A 27,502-nucleotide genomic window follows, 5' to 3' on the forward strand; every position below is an offset into this window, starting at 1 on the left:
GATATTCGGGTCCTTGGACTAAAAGCAACTTTTTAAAAAACACTATGTTTGGGCTTCCCTGGTGGCGCAGTGGTTGAGAACCTGCCTGCCAATGCAGGGGACACGGGTTCGAGCCCTGGTCTGGGAAGATCCCACATGCCGCGGAGCAACTAAGCCCGTGAGCCACAACTGCTGAGCCTGCGCGTCTGGAGCCTGTGCTCCCAACAAGAGAGGCCACGACAGTGAGAGGCCCGCGCACCGCGATGAAGAGTGGCCCCCGCTTGCCGCAACTAGAGAAAGCCCTCGCACAGAAACAAAGACCCAACACAGCCAATAAATAAATAAATAAATAAAGTGAAATTCTAAAAAATAAATAAATAAATAAATAAAATAAAAAATAAAAGAGGAAAACCTCATTGGCTTAGACCCATTAATTTAAAAAAAAATAAAAAAAGACCACCTTTTAAAAAAAAAAACAACAACACTATGTTTGGGACTTCCCTGGCGGTCCAGTGGTTCAGACTCTGTGCTCCCAATGCAGGGGCACGAACTCGATCCCTGGTCGGGGAACTAAGATCCCACATGCTACACAGTGCAGCCAAAAATTAAATAAATAAATAAAATAAAATACACGTTTCTTTCATGAAAGAAGATTCTTGCCAAAGAAATAAAACACTTGCCCCACCTTGATCTCTCTTACACCCCTCCCTACTTGGCAAGCAAAATGCCTTGTCAGCAAAATGCCTCCGTTCATCCGAAAGTCCTTCCGTCTGCCCACAAACCTAGTAGGTCAAGACGCAGAGGCCGAGTTGGAACAGCGAGTTTATTAGCAATACACAAATGAGGCACGCCCGAGGGCGCCAGTCTGCGGGCTACACTGTGTAAAACTGCAGAAAAATCCATTAGTAAAGCAGAAAATTCAAGTGAGGCTATTACAAAATCCGGGCAAATGGACTGAAAACGAATATTTCCAATGCAAGTTTCTTCTGATAAAATTTTTTACTTTATGAATTAAATACATTGCGAAACACAGTGAAAATATATTTACAGTTATTTAAAATGGACACTGCCAACATATTTAATTAAAAAAATCTTTCCTGTTTCTTGCCTGTTTCTTTCAAAGAGAATTTTAAATATGACTTTAGTTTTTAAAAAATACAATAAGGAAATAATTACATTCTTAATATGAAAACATTTTACAACTTATAGCCATGGTCAATTAATGCTGAATCTCTATAATTTAAAAGTTGATGCTAAAGTTTAAAGTTAATATTTCCTTTCTTGTTAAAAAAATCAAATACAAAGATTATCTTATTAAAAACACCTTTGGTCCCTAAGAGTTATGATCTGATGATCCCATCTCGAAAATTTCTTCCATGGCAACTAACAGAAATACCTGGTAATACTTGTATGCTGTCAAGTTGGGCTTTTCTGGAAGGACATAAGTGAATTATTTCACAAAAGATGAGCAAGAGGGTGCATGTGAGGCCAACAATTCCCTGGGCGTGAAGCTCCCTCATCTTCACGAATGACACGCTATCCCGCTGTGGCTTGGGGGTCACCGAGAGGCTTTCTGTGATGCTGCACCGTGTGCGTGGGGGGGGCATGAAAATGTTAGTTGATTTATTTTTAGTTTATTTCACAGTATCAACCCAGCCCATCGTGGGGATAATAAGACAGTAATGACAACAAGAACAATAGAATTACCCTCTTTAAAACTATGCCACGATCCGAAATTATTTAAAGACCTTAATTTAGAAAAAAAAGAGGAAGGCAATAGTTTAACACTGAGGTGTTGCCGTGACCTTTATGTGAGCCGCGGTGGAGACGGGCAGGCCTCCTGCTCCTGGAAAAGGCGTCCGCTGGGCTGTGCAGGGGCCGGGCTGGGATGCAGCTGCTGCAGACGCCTGATTGCTCTGGCGGGAGAGGTCCTGCCCGAGTGCCCACCCCCGTGCCCAGCCTGGGAAGGTTCCTGTCGCAGGACGTGGTGAATAACCAGAGAACGCTGCCTGGTGAAGTAGGTCCGTAGGCAAAACTTACATTTCCTTCAAAATAGCGTGCTGATAGAGTTACTCTTCTGGAAAGAATAAATGGGACCGCCAACAAAGGAGTTCTGCCCACGGCCATCGGGCCTACCCCAGCTGCAAAGCTGTCCCCTTGGAAACCTGTACACAAATTCCAAACTGTTGTCACGATTAACAGGAAATCTGAAACTCCTCCCTGGGGGCGGTCTTCAGGGCCCAGGACACACGGTTTTTGAGACAGACTTTTCAAAGGTGGCACATTCCAACCTATCAGAGTCGTCTCGGGTTTTCAGAAGGAGCCCAAAATGACTCAGGGACCAGCGAGATGAATAAGGCGGACGGTCAAGCTGGACAACGCCAAGGTGCCTGAACCGAGGGGCCACGACTAGCTCTACACATGAGGCCAAGAGAAGAGCCCCGGACAGACCGCTGTGCGGAGGCCCTGCAGCTGGGAGCCTCCCCAGACCCACCGAGTCCCCGCAGAGGACCGTCCCGGGGCCGGGCGGGAGGGCTGCTGGCTCCCCGGCCCTGGCCGACCGTCTGCAGCCTCTGGGCAGGGGGTGGTCACCTCCACCTGAGCCCACGTCGGGGGTGACACAGAGCGCCCTCTCACCATCAATGTATCTCTGTGCAAAAGGTTGGTGAGTGAATGAAAAACATTATAAAAATATAAAAATGGAGAGGACTTTGAAGTTGATGACCCCTTACCAAAGCCGGAAGCAGAAGCCTGAGGTTGATGGTGGCCCCCATGCCAAGGGAAGGGCCCCGTGGCCCGCAGAGGGTGGCGGCCTCACGCCAGCCCCCGGTCGGGCCACCACGTGTGTCATTTCGGTTAGGATCCTGTTACAGTTTGGCCAGCACTCTGCAACCATGACTGTCTGTCTGAGGAAGGGGGACATTTCTCAAGAATCCACTTCTCCCAGCGGATGGTGACCTGCACCCCGGAGCGAGGGCCAAGGCCGGGCCACCCCCGCAGCCCGGCTCTGTCACCGCTGTCTCCCGGCTGCCCTGAGATAAGGGGGGCAGGTCCCTGGGGCACATCTAGGGGGGTAATGAGACCACTGTCCGGATGCTGGCAGGATGTCCACGGTGTGTCTAATATGTACAGATATAAATTAAAAACTATATTTATTGAACATATACAAATAAATAACTTATTTTGAAGCAAATGCTTTATACTAACTTTCTGATCAAATCTAAAGACATCGAGGGGAACACCTCGAGGGCATCAAAGGAGCTCAAAGCTGGCGGCCTTGGCTTCCGCGGGGCCCTTTTAAATGGCTCTGGGGGACGTAACAGGATTGAATCCACCGTCCTCTTTAAAAGGCTTATGGCTGTGAAAGTGAATTTAAAAACCTGGTGTTTTTAAGCACAAAATATGTACACCAGGAGTCTTAAGGCCAGGGTCCAAATCCTGGCTCTGGCACCAGTTGGCTGTGTCCTTGGGCGTGACCCACAGCGATGGTCGAGGTGACATTTGCGGTGACCTCTGCTAACGGCCCACCCACCTGTGCCCACCTGCTCCCGGGCTAAGGTCATGTCTTCCCTTCTGAGCAACAATCCAAATGTGGCTGCTGTCGTGGGCCAAGCTGGCTGCCAACCAGAATAGCCTGAGAGCCTTATTTGGCGAACATTCATTTGACCGGAAGGTAGCGAAGATCACACTTTCCCCTTTACAGAAAATTAGCTTCCTATGATGCCAGCTTCCTACGCTGATGGAAGAACATGGGGAGGGGGGCTCCTCCTCCCCAGCAGGGCCGGGAAGATGGGCCTGAGGCTTGGGGAGGCCCCTGGCTCCCCGCTTCCTACTTGGATTTCCCGGGGTCAGGGTTGGGGGGCCCAACGTGCTACGTGCAGGTAAGACACGACCCCCCCGTCCTGTAAACAGCGGAGAAGGAGCTTGCGCGTGAGGCCGCCAGCAGGCAGCCCACGGACCTGGCAGACGGCTTTGCAACAAATTCAGGTTTCAGGTGGACCCCAGCTAAACAGCCTGCAGGCCCTGTGGCAGAACTTTCTTAGCCGCCGAGATCGCACTCCGGCTCTGGTCAGTGAACCCAAACGGGGCCCGTGCTGGCCTCCAGGGCCACTCCAACCCTGACTGGCAGGGCCTGCGGAAGCCGTGGCCGCCCCGGGATGTGCTCGCAGGCGCCCTGTTTTCTTGCTTCCTGCTCCCGTATCCGATGAGAAGCAGAGGACGGCAGGCCTGCACCAGCTGCAGGCAGAAAGAGCCCATCCCCGCGTGTGATGTGGTCCCACCGGTCAGTCTGCAGAGGGCTCTGGGGTGACAGATATATTTTCTGGGCAGTGGCTGCACAAGGAGAATTCCTGAGAGGTCCCTCTGCAGACAGAGGAGAGCCGGCCTGGTTCTTGGACCCACATTACCTCTACCTGTGAACTGGCCTGTCCCCTTCACGCCTTAGTGTCTGAAGGCTTCGAGAAACATCCCTCTGGAGGCAAACGGGGAAACTCAGAGAGGCCCTGGCTGGCGGCCGCGCCCGAGGGAAACAGCAAACCAAGTCCCCTGGCGGGTCACAGGGGTGGGGCTGGGAGAGAAGCTCTCAGGGGTCCTCCTTTTGCCCTAAAGCTGCACAGTTCCCAGAACCTGCTGCCTTTCAAAGGGCATACGCGCCCCTCGGGAATGAGTGTGACCATCACCCCGAGGCTGACCAGGTCTCCGAGGACCACCCGCCGGCTCTGAAGGGGTAGAAGGGGTTTGGATGCTGGCAAAAGCCGGACAGGACACATACGCGTGAAATATCAAAAACACTCTGCTGCCTTTCAAAAGCAGTACAAATAACACAATACGATACAGAATCTCTGAAAAACCCTTGGAGCTAAGCGTGACACAGGAGAAAAAGAGAAAATTTTTTAAAGTTTAAAGAAGAGTGGCAGCTTTTCATGTCCTGGTGACAGAAGCATCTGTCCAGAAAATTTTTTTGAAAAAGGTAAAAAATGCTTCACAGCACAATTCTGTCGCGCCATTACCCCTAGTGATGAGGGGGCCGGGCATGTGGGGAGAGGGACGCGGAGACTCGGGGTGCGACTTCCTGCTGTTGGCGCTGCAGCGACATCCCCGGATCCTCCTGGCCGAGGGGCGGGCAGCCCAATGCCCACGCCTCACACTCACACCCCCGCCGGGGGCGCGGAGCATGTCCAGGGCCCGTTGGCCGTTCATCTTCAGTCTGGGGTGGGAGTGCCGAGACTGGTGAAAACAATCATTTACCTGGGTGGGAAGATGCAGCTTCTCCATCCGCCAGGGGAGGCTCTCACAATACCTTCCGTCCCTTTTCTGACTTTAAACAAATGAAGTTGGAAGCCAAAGTGTTACAAGTAAATCTCTTTAAAGGGGACCATTATACAGTAGAGAGGATACAGCGGGCAGGTCTGGGTCCTGGCACCCAGGTCCTGGGTCCTGGTCCGGCCGCAAACCCCGAGTCCTGCTGCTGGAGCCCCCGGGCCAGCTCCCTGCGGTCACGCGATGGGACGACGCTGTGTGAGCTGGGCGTCCGCGAGCTCTATGTCCCGTTCTTCAGCTCCCACTCCTGCCAAGCGAGGCAAGAGGAAGCGTGTACAGATCAAAAGGGCACAGGCGGGCTGCATCCCATCCACACCTGTGCCCCAGAGGGTGAGGGCGCAGCTGCCGTGGAAACAGCGCCGAGGCCCCCTGGCAACAGGCTGAGAATCACCGCACGGCCCAAACCGAGATCGGCCCGCGTCCCACTAAGGACTCTGGGCAAATCTAGAGAACGTGTGCGCGGCGCGGCGGCCCCCACACGGGGCCTGGCGCCAAGCGGCGCTCTCCCGCCTGCCCTGGGGGCACCGAGCGCGGCAGTGCTGGTCTGATGCGAGTGCCTGACTCCTACTGTATCCCCAGGGGGTCATTAACTGGGCCGTGAGGACACTGCACACCTTCTCATATTGTATCAGATTAGGAATTTCTCACCTTTTTTCTAGCGTCGAACGTACAAGCTTCATTAACGGTTAAAAGCAGGGCGTTAGCCAACGTGGCAGAAACAAAACCAAAACTGAGCCGCCTGCACCTCGTGAGCACGTGCAGGCGCTGGTCCTACAGAGGCGTGGACGACCTCGCGGCCTCTCCCACAGCCCCACCCCCAATCCCGGGCTCCCCGGAGAGGACGCCCGGCGGCTCCGCGCAAAGGCGATGCTCCGGGCGGCAGGGGACCCAGCGCCTCGGCAAGCCTCCCTCCACAGCTGCCAGCCTCTGGGGCGGCGCCGGCTTGGAGAGGAGTCGTGTGTATGTGCCCGCACACGCTGCCAAAGCCTCATGCGCACGATAACGCGTGTAATCGTGTGACCAAGCACAGGTCACGCTGGCCACCAAGCAGGGCGCTCCACGGACACGCCCAGCCAGGGGGACGTGGGGAGGACCCAAGGCCGCCATGTGTGTCACTGAAAAGGCTGCACGCAGGTGGGGGGCCCGCGCTCGGGGTGGCCCAGTCCTGGTACGCTGGGACCTGGGGCATGTGTGTCAGCTCTGAAAGCGCTGCAGCCAACACGCCCCGGCTCCCGGGACGTCCCTCGGCACCCGGAGTTCCCAGGCTGCGGGGAGAATGCTGGGCCTGGAGCTGGACGTCGGGGCCCTTCAGCCCCCTTCTCGGCCGGGAAACCCCGTGACAGGTGACTTGAAACCCTCTGACTTTCAGGAGCGCGCTCTCTCACGCTCAGAGCACCCCTCATCGGGAACTGGAAATTATTCTAGGAATGCAGCCTGGGATAACGGTTCCCGAGCCCAGAACGAGTCAGACTCAGAAAGGTCCTCAGAAAAAGGCCAGGGTGCGAGAGGAGGCCACGTGTGTGATGCACCTACAGGCGGACGGACGCTCCCAGAGGCAAGAGGCCAGGCCACCGCCCCGCCCTCCAGCCGTGGGTCCCCTGCCACTATTCTCAGGAATCCTGGGAAACCCCTGCTCGATCCCATTCCTTCAGGGAGGATGTGGGCCGGTCTGAACGGCCAGCTGTGCATCTGAACAGGCCAAAACCACACGTTTTACATTTATCGTGAAAAGGGGGCAGGAAGTGCAAAGTACTGAGCCTCGGGACGGTGAGAGCAGGCATGGAAAATGCAGCCGTTTCAGAGGCTGGACTTACAGAACTGGAAACTGATTTCTTTGACAGTAAAGAAATAAATGAAATATTTTTACTGCATTTCCTTTCTGCAAATAATTAGGGGGACTTTACGGGACAGCTCTATTCTAAACATCTTTCAGGCAAGGTGTACTCCTCTGCAAACGAAGAACACTTGACGCATGCCAAGGAAAGTAACAACTGATGCACAGCAATTCTTCTTTTCCCCGAATTTACCAACACACAGGCTCAGTCAAACGCACGTGCTACGAAGACAGATATTCCAGGATGCTGTCTACAACCACCGTCGGCAGGGACCCTCCGTGAACACGGCAGCCAGAGGTTAACACTCACATTCTTACCTGACACCACATCCGCTTTTCAGAAAACAACAGATTTCTAGCCAATTTGGAATGGGTTCCAAAGCTGCCAAAGAACAAAGGTAACGACAGCAAGAGAGGGTCCCAGAGACAGTGCAGGGAAGATGTCTGGCCTCCACGTTCGTCACAACAAATTAAACTCATCTGGATGCGTTAGCCTGACTACCAAGTGGGATTTTTTCATACCACACGCTTTCAGTTCAGCCGTCAGGAACTGTTTGCTTTGATAAACTATAGTTTTTAAAATTTTCTGAGATTTTTTAAGCTTAGCATCAAAAATCGCTAGTGGCCAATCCCATCAGAAGACTGGAAGGTAGGACAGATGGCCCCTTGGGTAAGGATCACAGGCTGTGGCGGGGCTGGGGAGAAGAGGGTATGGAGAAGAGTCTATGCCTCGACTTTTGATTTTTTAACGGATCCCAGCGGTCACTGGCCAATCTCTACTTCACCAGTGAAAGAACAGGTCAGGAGAAGCCAGGACATAGAACCAGAACTGCTGGTTTTCCTGAAAATCGATGGTCCAGGCCTAGAGACAAGTTCTGGTCTTTTTTGCCTTTGAAAAAGGAGGATTCCTATAGGAGGGTCTGACTTTAGAAAAAACTGGGTAGATACTCGTGAAATGGCATCCAATACAGAAGCTGCAGAACTGGAACAGGAGGCCACACTGAGCTCCTGCACCCCACCCACCAACCCTGAGGCTGAAGTGCCTCACCACACCTTGCCTGTGCCAGTGCTGGCGTGCCCCACCCGCCGCGGGATGCCTGCTCCCCATCGGTGCTGGCGTTCCCCCGCAAGCAGGAGGGGCGGGAGCTCACCTTGGCCTTCCGAAGCACGTGTCCCCGGCAGGGGGAGCTGGCGGGGGCCGGCTGGCTCTTCTTCAGGACGGCCGCACTGTTCACGGGCACTGGGCCCTCTGCATCACTGGTCTCACAGCTGGACATGGGCGAGTTCTCCAGAGTCCGGTGCCTAAAAACTGGAGACTGTTCATGGAAAGAGAAGACGTTGGGTGAGGTATGGTTTCCACGTCATCAGTATTTTCCCCTAGGAAAATGGCTTATTTTAAAGAATAAAACAAGTTCTGGAAATGGGCAAAAACGGTAACAACAGTAATAAGCAGCACCTCACAGAGCCCCACTCTAAAAGCACCTTTAAAACATGCATTTTACAGATGGAAAGACTGAGGCTCTGAAGGACGCTTTGCCCTGCACTCAGCGCGGGCTCTCCCAGCCCTGCGGGGCAGCCTCGTGAACGCCTGTAAAGACCTTTCCGATTTCAAGGAGCTCCTAGGCTACAGCACCAGGAGCAGAAACCACCGGTGACCAGGATAGGGGGGCACAAGCTCACGGGATCCAGTTCCTCAGGGTGGGGCTCCCCGCAGCGACCAAACACATCAATACCGAGGAGTCCCGACTGTTTACAGCACGGTCTCCGCAGGTCAAAGCAAGACTTAAGATGGAACAAAGTGAATCTGCAGCCAAGTCTCTACGTGAGATTACAAGCTGCTCTTTGGGGAAAAAGTCGACAGTTTGCTGTACTTCCCCCACAAAGGAGGTCTCCGCGGACTGACCTCTCCCTGCTCTGGCTGTGTTAACATGTGACTTAAAATACCGGTTAGATGACACAGAACGCCGTTTGAGGAGACCGGTGTTTTAATGATCATGCAAATGGGCTGCTTAGAACCCCTCTGGGGGCGACTAACCGCGGGTCCCCAGCAGCCAGCTTTCCCCACGTGCTCGCTCACTTGGAAATGCCTGCAAACGCCACACTGGCTGAGGGGTGTGGGTGCCGTGGCTGGTGCGAAGGAGAGGACCACGCCGCCCATCCCCGGGAGGCTAAGCTGGGCTCCGAGGAGGGCGGCCCATGGCGCTCCCCTAGGACGGCTAATGAGCTGCTGGCCCAAGGACGTGGTCAGGGTGGGGAGAAGGCAGAGAGCCGCTCGCCAGCCAGAGAGAGAGTGGCACGAGGTCCGAGGAGGGGCCCTCCGAAGGGAGTAGCAGCCCCGTGGCCTGAGAGCAGGAGCTTTATCAAGCCGGGGCTGCACCCTCAAGCGGACAGGGCAAAAGGAAGGAGAGCTGACCAGAGGGGGCCGAGGGGGAGACCCTCAAGAGGGAGGGAGAGCCCCGGAGAATGCGCGGTTACCCCAGACACAGAGAGCGGTGAGCGGTGCCCGGGGACGCCCAGACCTGGGGAGGTGAGGGCGGAGGTCACGTCAGGGAAGGCAGCTCCAGGGCAGCCTAACCGCCGCAGGTGGGTGAGTGGGCACCTGGGCACGCAGGACAGTGTCTGCAGGGGACGTGGGGCTGGGGCGGAATCTGTTATGTAAGATGGGACACACTACACTCTGTGGATGCTTTGAAGGAAGAAGCGAGGAGGGAGGAGAGGTGACGAGACAGCAGAGAGGGCGTGGCAGGTGCCTGCGGGGTCAGCAGGGGGTGGGTCTGGAGCCACATCTCCATCCAATGGGACCACGGACGGCAACACCAGCGAATCCTCAGGCCCCTCCTGGGAGGTCAGGAGGCTTTCCTGCCTCCAGTCTGCCTCCGACACGGGTCCCCGGGGGCCCCTGGGACAGACCCCTGCCCCGCATGGGCCAGCACTCACAGCCCCGCCACCACTCTTCGGGTAGAACTGGCCACCTTATTACACCCTCGGTCCCCAGTTCGGCCGGACGCTGAAAAGCCCCTCCCCTGATGGACTGCTCCCCCCGGCACCTTTCAGTGCCTGATGTGAGTGTATTTCCCTGGTCTAGCGGTCCTCCCTTGCTACAATACGAGCTCCACGGAAAGAGAGATTCTCATCTACGAGGTCCACTGCTGGCGCCTGGAACCGTTTCCGGCACGCAGATGGGGCACAGCACACATGTATCTAATTTGTTGAATGAGTGAATACATATCTACGAGCTGGTGAACACACAACGAGTGGATGGACACTTTCGTAGGCCAGGCACCACGCCCAGAGCTTTCGCACACACGAGCCCACGCAGGAGGCGACAGCACCATCCCCATTTCACAGATGGAAAATCGAGGCCTACAGAAGGGAAGTCATCTCGAGCCCTGGCCTCTTTGCTCACAGAGCCTGCTTTCCTAAACTCCCTGCCATGCTGTGCCCCAAAGGACGGGCGGCTGGTTGATGTCATGGTTTTGGTGGTGGAAGCCCGCACTTTGCTGCTGGAATTTGCTCTGCCAAGCGGTCTGGGGGTAGAGGGGGAATCCTCTGAAAGTGAGGGGCGGTCGCTGGAGAGGGACCGGCGACTGGAGTTTTGAGATGGTCTCTGCAGACAGTGGGAGAATGAGGTGACCACTGCCTGGGGGGGCGGTGAGGGTGGGTGACAGGACCTCAGTGGTGCCACACACCCGTAACCCAGAAACCTTGCCTGTGGGTCCCCCCCAGCCCCAGTACGCTGGAGGAGCTGGCCCAGGGCTGTGCTCTTAGGCAAGCTCTCTGGGCCTCCAGCTCCTCATCTGGAAAACAGAAGCCATCACGTCTGACTCGACGGAACAGCTTGTGGAAAAGAGCAAGTTCTCCAATGACAGTGAGCAGCAAATCACTCGAGGTGCTAATTCGCGTCTAACTTGTTCGTTCTGTTAGATCCCGAGGTTACAGACGGTTTCGCTCACTTCCGTGTCCCCAGCACCTGGCATCATTCTCAGGACACACATGCTAGACATGTTATAAAAATCTGCCACACTGAACAAAGGTTTCTATCTAATGAACTGGCATCCAATGAGGACATGGCTCAGAAGAGATAAAAAGAACTGCACTCATTATACTCAGATTTTGCACAAGGGGGGAAAGAAAACAGACTCAGTGTTTCCACTGCCTTTGAAAAAGTTCAGTGAAAGACGTAAGAAAATTCCATGTCCGTGAACTTAGACCACAGCCAAGAAGAGTGTTTGAAATGGACACGGGAGCCGCGTCTTTGCGGTGCTGATGCTGGGGACGACGGAGGAGAGGCGACCTGAGAAAGCGACCCCCGGCCCTCTCCCGGGGAGCGGCAGGCGTTACCTGCGGGCTCGACGTCCCCGACCGGGGCTCAATGGCCAGCCCCAGGGTGATCCCGCCGGCCAGGGCCTTCCTGAGGCTCTCCTTGACCTCGGTCAGCTCCAGCTCCAGGTTGACGCGCTCCGTCTCCTTCAGTTTGCACTCCTCCTCCAGCTTCTTCAGCTTCTCCTCCAGGATCACCTGCGTCTTCCTGCCTGAAATCCCGGAGAAACGCTATTGCTCCAGCCGAAGGCAGAGATTTCCGGATAACACAGGACGGACACTCAGTGCCCCTGAAAGGAGCTCAGCACAATCTGGGGGTTGCGCTCCCCTGCCGAGGGTCCTTCCCACAGAACTCAAATCCAGCCCTTCCTGAAAGGAGCAGGGTCCCTTCCTAACTGCTCTCTTTTGCCGCAGCTGGAAGAATACGGACCAGGAAGCACGGGACCCTGATTCTCACAAATGCCAGGAGTTTGGGGTCTGGGCCCCAATACACTCATTTTATTTTTTTATTTTTTTTTAACATCTTTATTGGAGTATAATTGCTTTACAATGGTGTGTTAGTTTCTGCTGTATAACAAAGTGAATCAGCTATAAGTATATATATATATCCCCATTTCTCCTCCCTCTTGCGTCTCCCTCCCACCCTCCCTATCCCACCCCTCTAGGTGGGCACAAAGCACCGAGCTGATCTCCCTGTGCTATGCGGCTGCTTCCCACTAGCTATCTCTTTTACATTTGGTAGTGTATATATGTCCATGCCACTCTCTCACTTCGTCCCAGCTTACCCTTCCCCCTCCCCGTGTCCTCAAGTTCATTCTCTACGTCTGCGTCTTTATTCCTGTCCTGCCCCTAGGTTCTTCAGAACCATTTTATTTTAGATTCCATATATATGTGTTAGCATACGGTATTTGTTTTTCTCTTTCTGACTTACTTCACTCTGTATGGCAGTCTCTAGGTCTATCCACCTCACTACAAATAACTCAATTTCATTTCTTTTTTATGGCTGAGTAATATTCCATTGTATATATGAATACACTCATTTTAAAATGAGGAACTTGGACCAGGTGGTTTCCAAAGGCGCCACTGACTTGAAAAGTCCGAATATGTTTCTCTACTCTGAGTCATCTCACTTGCCCCTATGGTCAGAATACAGTAGAGCTTGCAGCTCCATAGCACATAGCACATTCGCTTTATTCATCTTATTCGAAATGTGTTACAGTGGCACAGGAAGGCAGGCAATTTGCCCTCCGGACAGATAAGGAAAGCGATCCCGAGGGTTAACCGACTTGTGAGCACGGCCCTGGCCGACCGCCTGGTAGCACGTGACAATCTCTTTTTCAAGGCCCAAAGCTGGTCTCATCTTTCTGCATCTTCACTGTCCTACAAACTGGAAACAACAGCGGGGAGAAATTCTACTCCTGTCCTGCTGACCTGGAGGCTCCCGTCCAGTTCTCTGACGGAGCCCCTGATCCCCCGGGGGGCCCTCATGGGAGATGCCACCTCCTGCCCCTCCTACAGGCTCTCTCGAACCGGCTCAGCCCACACGCAGCTTCCCGTTCTTTAAACTCTGAGAGCACTTTCCTTCTTAAAAACCATATAGGCACCAAGTCAGGAAAGGCTGGACCTGACGCCTAACTGCTGTATACACGCCAATTCCTCCGGCACAGAAGCCGCTGGAAAGCAGGTTCTTCCTCTCGGGATCATCCTGGTCTCTACATTCCTCCTCGTCACCCCCCGAGGCCAAAAATCTAGAGGGTCGGCCTTGCCCCAGGATCAGACTCAGTCTTGAGCTGAGGAGACATACATTTCAGCAGCCCCAGCGCCGGAACCGGGAACCACACGCCCAGCTCCTGCCAACGAGGACAGACGGGCTGATCCAGAGACACAGCTGTGGTCCTCACCCCGCGTCTCCCTCTTCTTTCCTCCCTGGGGTTGTTCCCACTCCCCTGGTCCCTTCCACGAATCCATCGCGGTCTGGCCCTCCCCAGTCCCTCCTCAGGGAACGGAGGACTCCTTCTACCCACGCGAAGACCTCTCAGCTGGGCTTCTGAGTATCACCCGTCCTCCGGCTGAGACACCACCCCTCACACACAGTGACCATAACTCCTGAGCCCGGAGGCTTGCGCTCCCCACGACCTCTGCCGGCAGCCCCCAAGGCTGGGACGGCTCCCCGGCACCTACCCGACCTCAGCCAGCAAGCTGAGGTCCAGGCCCGGCCTGGCCCATTATTCCACACTGTGGCCCCCGCCCTGGGCTTAGCACCCAGGCTTCCGAACTGCAAGAAGCACGGCGTGGGATGACACGGCCTTACTAAGAGGAGAGCCCCGCGAGGCGCAGACCCCGAGGGCGGAAGAGGAGACGCCTAGACCCCGGCGCCAGCAGAAGCAGGCCGCTCGTACCGGTGTTGACTTCGATGGCGGCCCTCAGGCCCTTCCTCTCCTTCCGCAGCTGGGCCAGCCTCTCCCGCAGGCCTTCCCGCCTCTTCAGCAGCTCCTCCTCTTTGGCCTGCAGTCGCTTGGCATCCGCTTCCACCCGGTTCTTGCCGTATTTGTACTGGTCAGCGTCTTGAAAAAAAAAAAAAAGCATCAACAGGAAATTAGGTTTAACCAAGTAGCTGATAGGGTAATTCATAAAGCCCGTTTAATCAGCCCTACTCAGTGAAGTAAACGCAAAGCTAGTCATTTTGCTGATTCAACAAGAAAGACAACAGGACAGGTTTGAGCCAAACAGAAAAGTGACCAGTTCAGATTATCCAATATTCTTTGAAACAAATTTTTAAAAGGAAAATAGAATGTTAGGAAATTCCTTTAACGCCTCCCTTTGAGGCATGCAACATATAATCTTCAGCAAGGTCGAGAGTGAACAAAACACTCTGTAATCTGAATAGAGGGGGTCTCCTGACATCAGAAATAATCTCTCGATGTGTGTAGTTCTCTGTATTTTTCAGAACACTTCCATTACACTGTCACATCTGATCCTTACGACCGTGCTGTCCAACTCTTTTGCTGACCTGACGGCGCTATCCCCACCTCCAGTGCGGTGGGTACCTGGCATGGACGGAGCACACGATAAATATCCGCTGAGTGAGTGACTGAGCCAATTAGAAAATGAAGGGGCACCCAGGGCAGTGTCTGGAGCCCGACCGCCTAGGTGGGAATCCCAGCTTGCCACTTGAGCTGTGTGACCTTCAACAAGGCACTTCGTCTCTCCGTGTCTCAGTTTCCTCATCTGTGCAATGGGGGTAATAAGAGCAGGTACTTCACAGGGTTGTTATGAGGATTAAAGTAATACTTATACAGAACTCTGAATGGGCACTATGTAAATGCTCATTAAATAAAGTCAGTGGATAAATGAATGAAGAGGAAACCAGCCTTAAGGAAAATTTAGAGATTTGGCCAACATCACACTGCTAGTTAATAGTGTGTTAAAATCCTGACCCAACGCCCTTGTCCTCGAATTATTCTGGCCTTTCAATAGTAATAAGGGTTCACAATTCTGCAGCTTCTGTGGTCTCCCAATGACTCCTGACAGCTAACGGCTCAAACCTGATGACGACCCAAGGCCACCTGCACCTCCTGTACCTGTGAGCTCACATGCCATGATATACCATGCTGGTTTATCTGCATGTCTGACTCCCTTATTAGACTAGAAACGACTTCTGGGGAGAAGCCATGGAGGGCGGTGTAATGGTTAATAATAAAGGCAGCTGACCAGGGAAGAGACCATGACTGTGGACAAGCAATTAATGCCCCGAAGGCTCAGCTTCACCCTCTATAAAGCAGAAGTGCTAAGGCCTAACTTGTGGGGTTAAAAAAAAAAATTCGATACATGTACTAAAACCCACCTAAGAGAATCATGTGATGCCTGGGCCGTGGTGGACACTCCCTGGCGGCTCTCATCCCTGTCAGCGATAACGGAGCCCCCGGAACCCCGTCCACTCTGCCAGACAATGGTGAGCCATTGCTAACGATTTCTAGCGCCTGTCCTAAACACCGAATTCACCGATTCTTACACGGCAAGTCATCGTGACTGCATGAAAACTGCATTTATGAAGGCAGGTACAAAGTCATCACTCCCCACTCCATCTTCCCCTCTCTAAAAACCAACCAACCCCACACACAGAATGATATTAAAAGGATCGCAGCATGAGGATGACCAAATCAACAACTTGCAACAAAAGCACTGCTCTTAGTGGCTTGGGTAACCACATGTTCTATAAACAGAGCACAGTCCAAACTCTGTCCTCTCATTTCCGATCTAGGATGTTTCCCCGACAAACCTGTATGCAATCCCTTACCACCTTCCACATCATTTGGTCCCCATGCAATAAACCCCATCCAGGCTATAATGCAACTGCCTCAATTCAGCAAAAAACACAGAGTACAATTATTTTTCCCTTTTTTCATCATTGGATGTCACCAAAGTTAATAAAAATTCCCTACAGAAGCCCTCATAAAATAAAGGAATGCATCATCTAAGAAATAAAATAAGCACAGGTGCTGAGAGAGAGAAGGATGTTATGCAGACAGAGATTTCCTGCGGTTCAGGTCTCACATAACAAAGCTTTTCAGACACGTTACTCCCTCCCCCCACCTGCCCCTCCCCAAGTGGACAACACTCAAATTTTAAGTGAATATAAATACACCCAACTGCATGAGGGAAATAAGATTTGCCAGAAAAATAAGGTGAAAAAAGAAGCACGTAAACAAATGATGAGGAGGAGGGTTTGGCCCAACTGGCTGCTTGAATGTGTGTCCGAGGAGAAGGGAAGCGCAGGTGAGCTGATGTCAAGAAAGCAAGACCAAAAGACAACCCTCAGAATGGGAGAAAATATTTGCAAATGAAGCAACTGACAAAGGACTAATCTCCAAAATTTACAAGCAGCTCATGCAGCTCAATATCAAAAAAACAAACAACCCAATCCAAAAATGGGCAGAAGACCTAAATAGACGTTTCTCCAAAGATGATATACAGATTGCCAACAAGCACATGAAAGGATGTTCAACATCACTAATCATTAGAGAAATGCAAATCAAAACTACAATGAGATATCACCTCACACCAGTCAGAATGGCCATCATCAAAAAATCTACAAACAATAAATGCTGGAGAGGGTGTGGAGAAAAGGAAACCCTCTTGCACTGTTGGTGGGAATGTAAATTGATACAGCCACTATGGAGAACAGTATGGAGGTTCCTTAAAAAACTAAAAATAGAACTACCATACGACCCAGCAATCCCACTACTGGGCGTATACCCTGAGAAAACCATAATTCAAAAAGAGTCATGTACCAAAATGTTCATTGCAGCTCTATTTACAATAGCCAGGACATGGAAGCAACCTAAGTGTCCATCGACAGATGAATGGATAAAGAAGATGTGGCACATATATACAATGCAATATTACTCAGCCATAAAAAGAAACGAAATGGAGTTATTTGTAGTGAGGTGGATGGACCTAGAGTCTGTCATACAGAGTGAAGTAAGTCAGAAAGAGAAAAACAAATACCGTATGCTAACACATATATATGGAATCTAAAAAAAAAATGGTTCTGAAGAACCTAGGGGCAGGACTGAAATAAAGACGCAGACGTAGAGAATGGACTTGAGGACACGGGGAGGGGGAAGGGTAAGCTGGGACGAAGTGAGAGAGTGGCACGGACATATATACACTACCAAACGTAAAACAGATAGCTAGTGGGAAGCAGCCGCATAGCACAGGGAGATCAGCTCGGTGCTTTGTGACCACCTAGAGGGGTGGGATAGGGAGGGTGGGAGGGAGACGCAAGAGGGAGGAGATATGGGAATATGTATGTATGTATAGCTGATTCACTTTGTTATAAAGCAGAAACTAACACACCATTGTAGAGTAATTATACTCCAATAAAGACGTAAAAGAAAAAAGAAAGCACACGCTTCCTCGGGGCAGAAGCAGGAGCCCCGGGGAACAATGGTGGGCTCGTGTCCAGTCCGTCCTCGTGAGGCTAAGGACAAAGCCACCTCTCACCCACCCCGTGCGCTGACTCTGAAATCCAATTGGCTGCACACAGGGAGCTCAGCAGTTAGCTGACCTGTCACCTGGTGTAGGGTTACTACCTGGAGGGAGCCTGGTCCACCAGCTACGCTGAACCAGGTTCAGAAAGTGTCGACACGGCTTCCCAGGTGTTCACATCAAACTTCCGCGCGCTCGAGGCTAACTCCCATCTCCCTCTCCTGGGAACCGTCCCCGACAGGCCCACAGCCGCTGAGGAGCTTCTGAGCCTGGTAAGAGCCTGTGCTGAGGCCCGTAGCCTGCGTCTGCGTGGGGGACCCGGCCTCTGCTCTGTCTTACCTTTGCAGTCCCCGCAGCAAGCAGAGGGCCGGAATGAGCAGACACTGCCGGGCTGGCTGGCTGAAGAGGAATCCACCCAACACAGCCAGGGCGGAAGCAAATGCAAACACATGTGATAACAGTACCCCTAGAACCATGTATCTGCAGATGCGGGGGGAGCTGAGCGCGCTTCCTCGCCGCTCCTCTGCCCAGTCCAGCCCCTGCCAGGTCCGGAACCTGAAAGCTTGGTCCTCACGCTGGTTCTGTCATTCGCCAGCGGTGGGGCCCCGGGGGAGCCACGCCACCTCTCTGAGCTTATGTCTACGTCTGCCCAGTGGGGTAGGTTACGGCACCGCCCTGATCAAGCGGCCAGGAGAATGACACGGGAGGAGAGAAATCACAGCTGGTTGAAGGCTAGGAGGCACAGCGGGGGCAAGAAGTCCTTACAGATCCTGATGGTCTCCCGTGCTCTGAGGTACACGAGTTGCCCCAATTATTTCAGCCACAGAAACCACAGCAGCCACCTGTCTACACCTCTAACACACAGAGGCTGGCTTCAGAGAGTCTATGTGACTCAACCCAAGTCACTCCCTCACTCAGCAGATCAAGGACACAAACCGAGGTGTCCCCACCCACCGTCCAGGGCCGCTCACAGCAGCACTGCCAGCGGCATCCACAAACTGCCTCACCCGGAAATACGCGTAGCCAATTCTACAGTTCAGCCAGCTTTGTCTTTCCTTGTATATGCAACAGTCAGAGAATAAAAGCTGGGTTAAAAATCGTGGCCATTCCTCAATCCAGCAAACGAGGAAGGATGCAGATGCAAATGGTGCCATCTCTCCAGCTGGCCCCCCAACCTGGCATTCTCCACCTGGTCAGGTGAGGGAGGAAGGCGGCTAGACAGCCCCAACTCTGCACGCTGCACCCGAAGCTAGAACGCGGGAAATCGAAGCATCAACTTACTTGAAGGTGTCCGCTTCACGCCAGCCGCTGAATCAGCTTTTTTTTGCTGACTGCTCAGAGTCTTGCCTTTTCCCGTAACCCCGTTGGACGCCACGGGGGGCGGCTTTTTACCCTTCAACTGTTGAAATAAACAAATGAGAGAATTAAAACCAAACAGACAAAAACCTTGGGGTTTTTGCAGTAAATTGTTTCCGTCCCTAGTTCTTCAAGTAGAACGTAGCGTGGGCAGACAAAAATGCGGGCAGTAGAAAACCAATCTGCTTTCCCAACACTGCACTGCTGTGACTTCCCCAGAGCAGCTAAGAAGGTTCTAGCACCGAGGTTCAAAGCAAACGAGGTACCCTAGGATGTCTTCAGCTGGAACGCACCAGAAGTCACCTATTTCGACTGGTGTGTCACCAGGAGCTCACACACGCCGATCAAGACACTGGCCCAGACAGTGGGTATCTGAGAGCATTTGGTTGAGATTACTAAAAGTCTGTGTTTCCAAAGATAAACAGCTTTAATTTTGGTGGAATGCTCTTCGGGGAAGTAGCATGACCATGCACTTGAGAGTTCAGCTTCCAGGGTTTCTATACTGATGTCCTAATTGGATAAATAACTACCTTTTGATTCACTGACGGGGTCTGAGGAAGGAAGCGAAAGAGGCAAAATATAGAAACAGTATGAACTAAATTTTAACTAACCACAGGTTTTTAAAAAAAATTCAACATACCCCTAACTTCTCTGATGGCTGCAAACCGACCCGTGTTGCATTTTGCTTAAGTGATGCACGTGTACCTTGGTTGGGTCGTAAGTCCAGCCGAACGGCAAAGGCTGACTCTACACGTCCAAGCCCGAGCTCCTCTGCTGCACCACGTTTCTTACTGTCGTGGGCCTGGGTTTTGGAAGCTTCAAATTCCCGCTCCGTCATAGGAGACGCTGAGCACATCATTAACGCTTTCTGAGCCTCCGTGTGTTCGTTTAAAAATATAAACATACTGATGTCTCCCACACGGTTCCTCAGAAGGTTAACTGACGCAGCACACACACCTACAGCACACATACGGTAGGTGTGTAGGGAGTGTGAGCTCTCTCCATTAAATAGTAGGTCCCCCATTCAAACGGCCAAATGAGGACACAAAAGCTAAAGGTAAACGGCTTGCAAATGTGTTTCCTACTTAAAATAAAAATGAACAAAATACAAACATACGTGAACCACGTATCGAATGACTGATTCCAAACTAATCTGGGGACAATCCAAATGTACAAGATAGTATATTTTGTCCCATAATTTTTAACCAAGGGAACTCTAATACCAATAAAAAGACAGATAAATACATCGCCAGAGACACATTCACTTAGTGGGTGAAGCACATGACCTACCAGACTTTTTACTAAATACTCAAAAAAACTAGAAGCCAATGGCTCCCATGTCTGACCATACATCGGCCTGGGCCCCTCAGTTCAGTGAATGAGAATCTCTAACGGTTGTTTTAAATAAAAAACAAACAAAAATCTTCTCACGTGAGTTTGATGAAAAGAATTGGTTTCGAAGAACTGCTATAACTCTCTGAAATTCTAGAATCTTACTTGGCATTCATCGTTTTCTTAAGATTACTCCAAAAATGGAAGGAAAAGAAAAAAATTAAAAATGTGCCCCTCTGCTTTACGTTTGTAGAATATTCTTCCATGTGGTGCTTAGATCTTTACTCAAAGCATAAAAAAATCTTAGGTTGACATGCATGAAAACACAAAATTATATTTACACTGAAATGTTACCGTTTGCCCAAATACGAGGTATGAGATGGACAATAGTTCAATATCAAGGTTACTGACCATTCAATTATAATCCAAAATCCTTATTATCTACTTGGTTTTAGGGAGTACACGTTTAGGGAGTACATTATGGGAAGATACTGTAGGTCTCGGAATAATCCTATTTAATGTTTAAAGATTGAAAAGCAATTGCCACGTGAAGCCCACCATTCCTCACTTACGTGTTACGGAAACACAGGAAAGGAACTTGCAGCTCAAAAATCTTCTGAAGACTTTTACTGTCCCACTGTCCCTGTCCTCTTTAACATCTTTGCCTTTAATTGCCGTAATTCACAAAATTCACTGGGGAACTTCCCAAGAATGGAAAGAGAGCCAGGCACAGGCAAAGAAATACAGAACGTTAAACCATGAACTAGTTAGGTGTACAGTAAGTCCCCTACATACGAATGAGTTCTGTTCCAAGAGCGTGTTCGTAAGTCCAATCTGTTTGTAAAGTTAGCCTGCGTACGTAACTAACACCATCGGCTATATAGTACTGTACTATAATAGGTTTATAATACTTGTATAGGTTTATATAATAGGTTAGTAATACCTGTATAGGTTTATATAATAGGTTTATAATCGCACAAATAACACAAAAAAACCCCCACGAAAAATAAAGAAAACATTTTTCATCTTACAGTACAGTACCTTGAAAAGTACAGTAGCCCAGTACAACAGCTGGCATACAGGGGCATGTTCGCATCTTTGAAAAGTTCACAACTTGAAGGTTCGTATGTAGGGGACTTACTGTATTTAATCCGTTCCTGGGTGGCCAAACGCTGTGTATTTGCAGATTACGTTCTAGTTGAGGGAAAAAACTGCGCTTTAACCCTTGATGGGGCTCACTGACCACAAGCTGGTGGCGGGAGCTCTCACTGCAAAGCCCTGAGGGAGGGCCGTGACTTAAGGCGATTCTAGAAGACAGAAGGAGGTGCTGTACCTGTGAGCTGAGCCCGAGAGATGCCCTCCCCAGAGAAGAGGTGTTAGTGACAGACGGGGAGGACGGCGGACTGGAAGAGGCAGGGTGTTTGTAGTGGTTACAGGACAGCTTGTCAGGAGGTGGCCTAGCGGCCTTCCTGTCAGCAGGAGGGTAGCGAGCAAAGATTTTCGGAGACGGCAAGTTATCGTACAGGACCGCGTTATCATAGAGCGCCTCTTCTCCCAGGCCTCGGCCACGGGGAGCGGGAAAGCCACCGTCGGGTCCCCACTGTAACACACACAGCGCGTCGTTAGAGCCTCGGCCATAGGAAGCAAAGCACATTGAGATGTTATCAGCAAGCACCCCAAAACACGTGCACGTACCCCCAGTAAAACACACACACTCAACTAGGTGGACTGATTCAGAAGAACTTTTCTACCTTTGGGGACTTAAGGATTCTTTTTTCCTTAAGTCGTTCCCAGGGCCATTGGCTAACGATAATTTTTTTTGTTTTGTTTGTTAAAGCAGGAAAAAAAAAAAAAAAAATATATATATATTTGACACTTCTTTAAAGAACTGGATTTCGGAAGTCCTCCTGACCCAGAAAGCTGAAGCAATGTGATGTGACGAAAGGGATGCTGGACTGGGGTCCGTCCGGAGACCAGGGGCTCTGATTCTACTGAGAAAACACATTAAGATCCCAGCAAAGCACTTTATCTCTTTTTTTTTTTAAATACTGACAGATATTATTATCTGTATTTTATTACTATTATTATTTTTTTGGCTTCGTTGCGTCTTAGTTGTGGCACACAGGCTCTTCATTGCGGCGCGTAGGCTTCTCTCTAGTTGCGGCACACGGGCTCTCTAGTTGTGACATGTGGGCTCAGTAGTTGCAGCGCGCAGGCTTAGTTGCCCTGTGGCACGTGGGACCTTAGTTCCCCGACCAGGGATCAAACCCGCATCCCCTGCACTGGAAGGCGGATTCTTAACCACTGGACCACCAGGGAAGTCCCCAAAGCACCTTTTCTTATTTCACAGTAAAAATGACTCACATAATTCTCATAGGAATCTTACGAAGTAGGGGGAAACTGAGGCAGAGAGGTTGCACAGCTGTAAGAGGCAGCGCTGGATTAGAGCTGTGCTCATAACTACACACTGCTTGGGGTCTGAACCTCAGGCTACTCCAGGATAGGATGAGGGGCTCAATGCCAGAACACCTCTGGACCCTTCCAAGCCTGCTATGCGGGCATCGGGGATTTAAGTTCTATGGGCAACTGTCAGCACCACCCCTGTTCCACACTTGGTTATGCCTGAAGAAAGTGCAGTAACCAAAAACACAGGCTGTTAAAAGAAAGAAATCGAATAATCATAGAAAATAGGATGTTTCAAACTATAAATGATAGAATGGCATTACTTTAGTGGAAAACCTTTCTACAAAGGATTAAAATAGCTACAAGCCACTTTAGAACATGGACATTAGAGTATAAATTAAAACCCAAACTTACAACCACAGCCAGATTCTTTTAAGTTTTAAAGGAATTGCTTTCATTTTTTGTAAAAAAGAGAAAATATTAATTCATATACTATACTTATCTGACTCTATTTTTATATCCTTCTTGCAGAGTTCCTTTCTGCCAGGATATAATTACAGCCTTTTGTTATAAAAATAGAAAAGGTTTAAAATTTCACAGTAAGAGTGTTTTTCATTCCTTTGCAATCACTTCAGTGTGTCTATTTTTGTGATGCCGGGGACCCATCTACAACCTAAAAATAATGGTACATGTAGATAAACGTGGATGTGAGTTTCATAATGACAACCTCGCATATATTTGTCCAGGGTTATTAAAATGGTCTAGACCAGACTATCATTTTCCTAAAATACCAAAGGATTAAGTCACATGGAAGACTTAGAAAACAAACTCCAGAGAACTTCTAGATTAAAAGTGTGTGTGTGCCTGTCAGAAGATCCTTTTTGAGATTCACTTTCATCTAGGCCTCAGGGGGAACGTTGAATGGGTAAGAATTACTGAAGTTGAAACAGTGCTAAAATGTCAGGTATTGGCTCAAAAGTATGAACCTTATAAAACTGAGAAGCGCAGGCTCTCACAAAACAAAGGGCCCGGTCACAGAGCCCAGCAAGTAGAACAACAGTTTAAAGAGAGGCCTGAGCGTCAAGGAAGCCCTTAACAAGCAAGTGAGCCACAAACACTGGGCACTGGACGTTCTGTCTTAATCTCCTATGTCGCCCGCCCAGCGATGTATACGCAGAAACGACTCCTAAGTGCAGAGCCTTGGAGAAGGGCAGCTTTTCATTTCTAAACCAGCTTAAGCTGTGCGTGACCTAAAGAAAGCTCATTCCTGGGGGTGCCTGAACCTGTGTAGTATTAACGGGAATGAAGGGATGGGGGAACTAGACCAGCGTTTGTGTAGGTCCACGGTTTCTCTAAACCACGTGCATGGGGAGAAACCCCTCTGGGGAAAGGTACACGAGGGGGCCTTCAGGCAGGAAGATTCAGAGACAGGTTTGCGTGTTTTATCTTTCCAAAAAAGCTGGTGCTGAGATCAAGGCTCAGAGTGTCCTACGAGGATGAGGTGGCAGTCGGGTCTACGGTGAGGGCAGGTTCCACCAAGACCAGCAAGCAGAGGCCGAGAGCCGGGCCCCGTTGGAAAGGGCACAGCGGCCAGGACGCAGGGGCACAGAGACCGGACTGGGACCGGCTCCTGTCCGGCCACCGCGGGCTTTCCCCGAGTGTGTGGCTCCCACGAGACTCTCTGCAGGGTGGACGGCTACGGCCACAGTGGGCACCAGAGCCCCTCCTGCCCTGCAGACCCCGAGGCAAAGGTGGTGGTGGGACCGGGGAGGGGCAAGGAGGGGACCGACTGGGCCTAACGTGTTCTTGCTGTGGGACAGGACCCATGCCCCAGCCACCGCAGACCACTCCGGACTCAGAGGGGACGCCATCCCATGGGCTTTGCAGCTGGGACGGGATTTCAATGTGGGCCCGCGCCCCGACACCCACGTCCTAACGTGAGCCCCTTTCACGTTAATCTGCGCTTGAACGCGCCCTGCCAGGCGGGCTGGCTCCTCCTTCCCGCTCCCCTCCTTCTCCACCAGACGGGGGCCCCAGCTACAAGCGCACCCCACCCGGAGGATGCGGGACCGTGTCTGGAGCTGGCAGTAGGGTCGTTACTCTGCGGCGTCTCCTTTCTGATGGTGATTTCTGACGGTGTTTAATGGCACTGACAGGAATGACAAACTGTCTACTGGTGTCCGATTACCTGCGTGTTCGGATGCGGATTAAGATGAACAGGGTGTCAAAAAGGAGAGAGATGGGGTGGAGTTTTCATCTTGCCTCAGAGCGTGAGAAAGCTTTCTCTCGTTTGGACAGAAAGCAGGGGTGTAAGTCACAGAGATGCGCAGACCCCCGCCTTCCCGCACAGCTGACCTCGCTCTGCACGCGGCGCACTCACCGAGCCGCTGATGCAGGGGACGTCGTCGTAGTGCAGCGCCGTCCCGCTGGGGTGTGCGTAGCCGTTGGCGGTGCCCCCTACATACGGGTTAGTGGACAGAACGCGCCTGTTCATGAAACTGAAAGAGAGGAAACGAGTTACAACCCTCCAATTGATCCCCAAGGCTTCCAGGAGCTCTGATGCATGCTCGGGCTCTGTCCGAGGCCGCAGGGTACAGAAGTGTTAGCACAGGACCCAGGCAGAGTCAGGTGTTCCTACAGCCACGGGCCAGACTCCTCACCTGCAGGACAGGACACCACCCGCCCGGAGGACTGCGGCCCGGACCCACGATGACCCGGCCGGGCTCCCAGAGCAAGGGCCGCAAACACCCGGCACTCGGCAAATAACCACCATTTGTATTAGCCTGCTTCTGTCACCAAAGCTTTACCGGAACACCTTTCTTTACCTGGACTCTTCGTTGACGAATCGTCTGTGGCTGCTTTTATTTTCACATGCCTCTTTCATGAGCTTGTTAATTCTCAAAGGCAGAGACCATCTGGCCTGCAAAACTGAAGTATCAATATTTGCTCTCTGGCTTTTTTCAGGAAAAGTCCACGGACCTGTTCTGTAAGCGTTTTAGAACGTCTGTCCCACAGCATTTCTTGAGTTCTCAGTGTTCGTTCAGCGTCACTACCCACCTCCCCCTCTGCCCTGCACGGCCCTGAACTTCTGGGCGCCTCTGACAGTGGCCACCTCCGTCCCGCGTGTCACGGCTCTGCTCAAAGCCCCGGTGGCTCCGAGAAAAATCCAGTGCTGCATGGCCTGCGAGGCTCCGAGCACCGTGTCCACTGCCTTCACCCCCCCCAGGCTCCTGGTAGCTCTCGCTCGCTAGCCAAGGGCACCCCCTCTGCCCACAGCGCTTCTCTGAGACCCCTCCTTCTTTCAGTCTCGGTGGGAACTTCCCGGTCACCACAACCTCCCACCTCTGCGTCCCTGTCCTGTCCCCTATACGCCTTCCTATCACTAATCACCACCTAACGTGTTGCACAATCGTGTGTCTGCTGTCTGGCTTTCCTCACCGGAACATGAGCTTCAGGAGGACACGGCCTTTGCCAATTCTGTTCATCCAGCACACAAAAGGTGCTTGGCAAGTACGAGCTGCACGAATGAATGAACACGGGAATGAATGAAGGAAGGAATGCGTGAATGGTTTGCTCATGATGTTATAAGCGAAAAACCTCAACATCTAGATAACATCTTTCTCCTAATTGGGAAAACTAAAACAGCCTGAAATGAAAAAAATAGTTGTTTTTTTTTTTTTTTCCAATTTTGCTTCTTCTTGGGATCTTACATTTCTATGGTAACTAGATGAATAAAAAAGAGAGCAAATGAGAAAAAGTGAGGGCAGTAAGAGGGGAGGTGAGAACTGCCTCTCTGACAAGAGGTCTTGCAACAAAACGACACTGGGATTTCTGGTTTTGAAGAGGGTGAGAGGAAGGGGCTGTGAAGGGTCAGCACCCCCGGCTCAAGCTGCAGTTTCCACTCACCCAGCCCTGGCTGCAGGAAGGCGGCTCAGGTGTCCCTCTGCTGGGACAACACAGCACGCACGGCGAGTCCCACCCTGGACACGGTATTCTCTTTAATTTACAAAATAACTCTTCTTGCTTTTTTCTGATACAAAAATGTATATCATTATTCTATACTTAAAATATATTAACATATATTTAGGAAAAGAAAACGTATAGAAAAGAAAGAATACAAGAAAGAAAGATTCTCCTTGTTTTTAGATACATATGGGAAGTTTTCTGGTTTAAACATCCCGTTTGAGGGCATTTTGGGGGTGAGGGTTTGGTCATGTGAGAGGCAGGACATGGGATGACCACGCCCTCCCCATGCCTGTGGTCCCAGGACGCTCCACTGCCCGTGGGCACTGATACCCGGATCTGTGCCACATCCTGGCAGACGGACCCCCTGCCCAGGGACTGTCTCCTGCCTGATCTGTGTCTCTGGTTTCTGGCGCCCAGCCTGGCACTCACACTGGGACACAGATGCCAGGAAGGAGCGTGGACCATGAGGGGGCAGAACAGAGGCTCACTCACTTGGAATGGACACCAGCAGGCTGCTTCTGACCCACGGAACGTAAGGGGAGGTCACAGACACACAGGATGTCCTGTCCCAGCTGGAAGAGACCTCGGCCACCAGCTAGGCTGCCCCTCGTCTCACAGAGAGGGACCTGGGCCCCCAGAACAAGTCTCTGGGCCCGAAACAGCGAGTGGATCCAAGACCGAGTAAGAGGCCCCTCACCTTCTGGCCTGGCACTCTTCCTACAATAGGATGTTTAGCCAAATAGGAAAGTGGAAATGAGATAAGAGACCATATGCCACTCGTTAAACCAAAAACATAAGACAGAAAAAAAAAAAAAAGTATAGGTCAAATATACATGACAGGAATGTCACCATCTTAACGTTTCTTTAAATATTTATTTATTTATTTATTTATTTGGCTGCACCGGGTCTTAGTTGCGGCACGTGGGATCCAGTTCCCCGACCAGGGATCGAACCCCGGCGCCCCGCATTGGGAGAGCAGAGTCTTAGCCACTGGACCACCAC

The 27,502-nt window shown here is 51.3% G+C and overlaps 1 protein-coding gene across 4 annotated transcripts in view; it reads right to left on the reverse strand.

Annotated features, from left to right (window-relative positions):
• Positions 1-783: 783 nt before the first annotated feature.
• Positions 784-27,502, reverse strand: part of AFAP1 (actin filament associated protein 1) — a 155,352-nt gene continuing 128,633 nt past the window's right edge. For 2 of the 4 annotated variants that reach the window (XM_036852774.1, XM_036852773.1), the window contains exons 12-18: positions 24,915-25,032; positions 21,465-21,731; positions 18,725-18,842; positions 13,852-14,016; positions 11,474-11,664; positions 8,284-8,448; positions 784-5,545 (exon numbers count right to left, since the gene is read on the reverse strand). In XM_036852774.1, coding sequence (XP_036708669.1) covers positions 5,519-5,545; positions 8,284-8,448; positions 11,474-11,664; positions 13,852-14,016; positions 18,725-18,842; positions 21,465-21,731; positions 24,915-25,032 — 1,051 coding nt within the window. In that variant the 3' untranslated portion in view covers positions 784-5,518. The remainder of the gene's footprint in view (positions 5,546-8,283; positions 8,449-11,473; positions 11,665-13,851; positions 14,017-18,724; positions 18,843-21,464; positions 21,732-24,914; positions 25,033-27,502) is intronic. The other 2 variants (XM_036852776.1, XM_036852775.1) reach the window with 1 other exon arrangement.

The sequence above is a fragment of the Balaenoptera musculus genome, chromosome 5 (genome assembly GCF_009873245.2).
Source record: "Balaenoptera musculus isolate JJ_BM4_2016_0621 chromosome 5, mBalMus1.pri.v3, whole genome shotgun sequence".
Classification (NCBI taxonomy): Eukaryota; Metazoa; Chordata; class Mammalia; order Artiodactyla; family Balaenopteridae; genus Balaenoptera; species Balaenoptera musculus.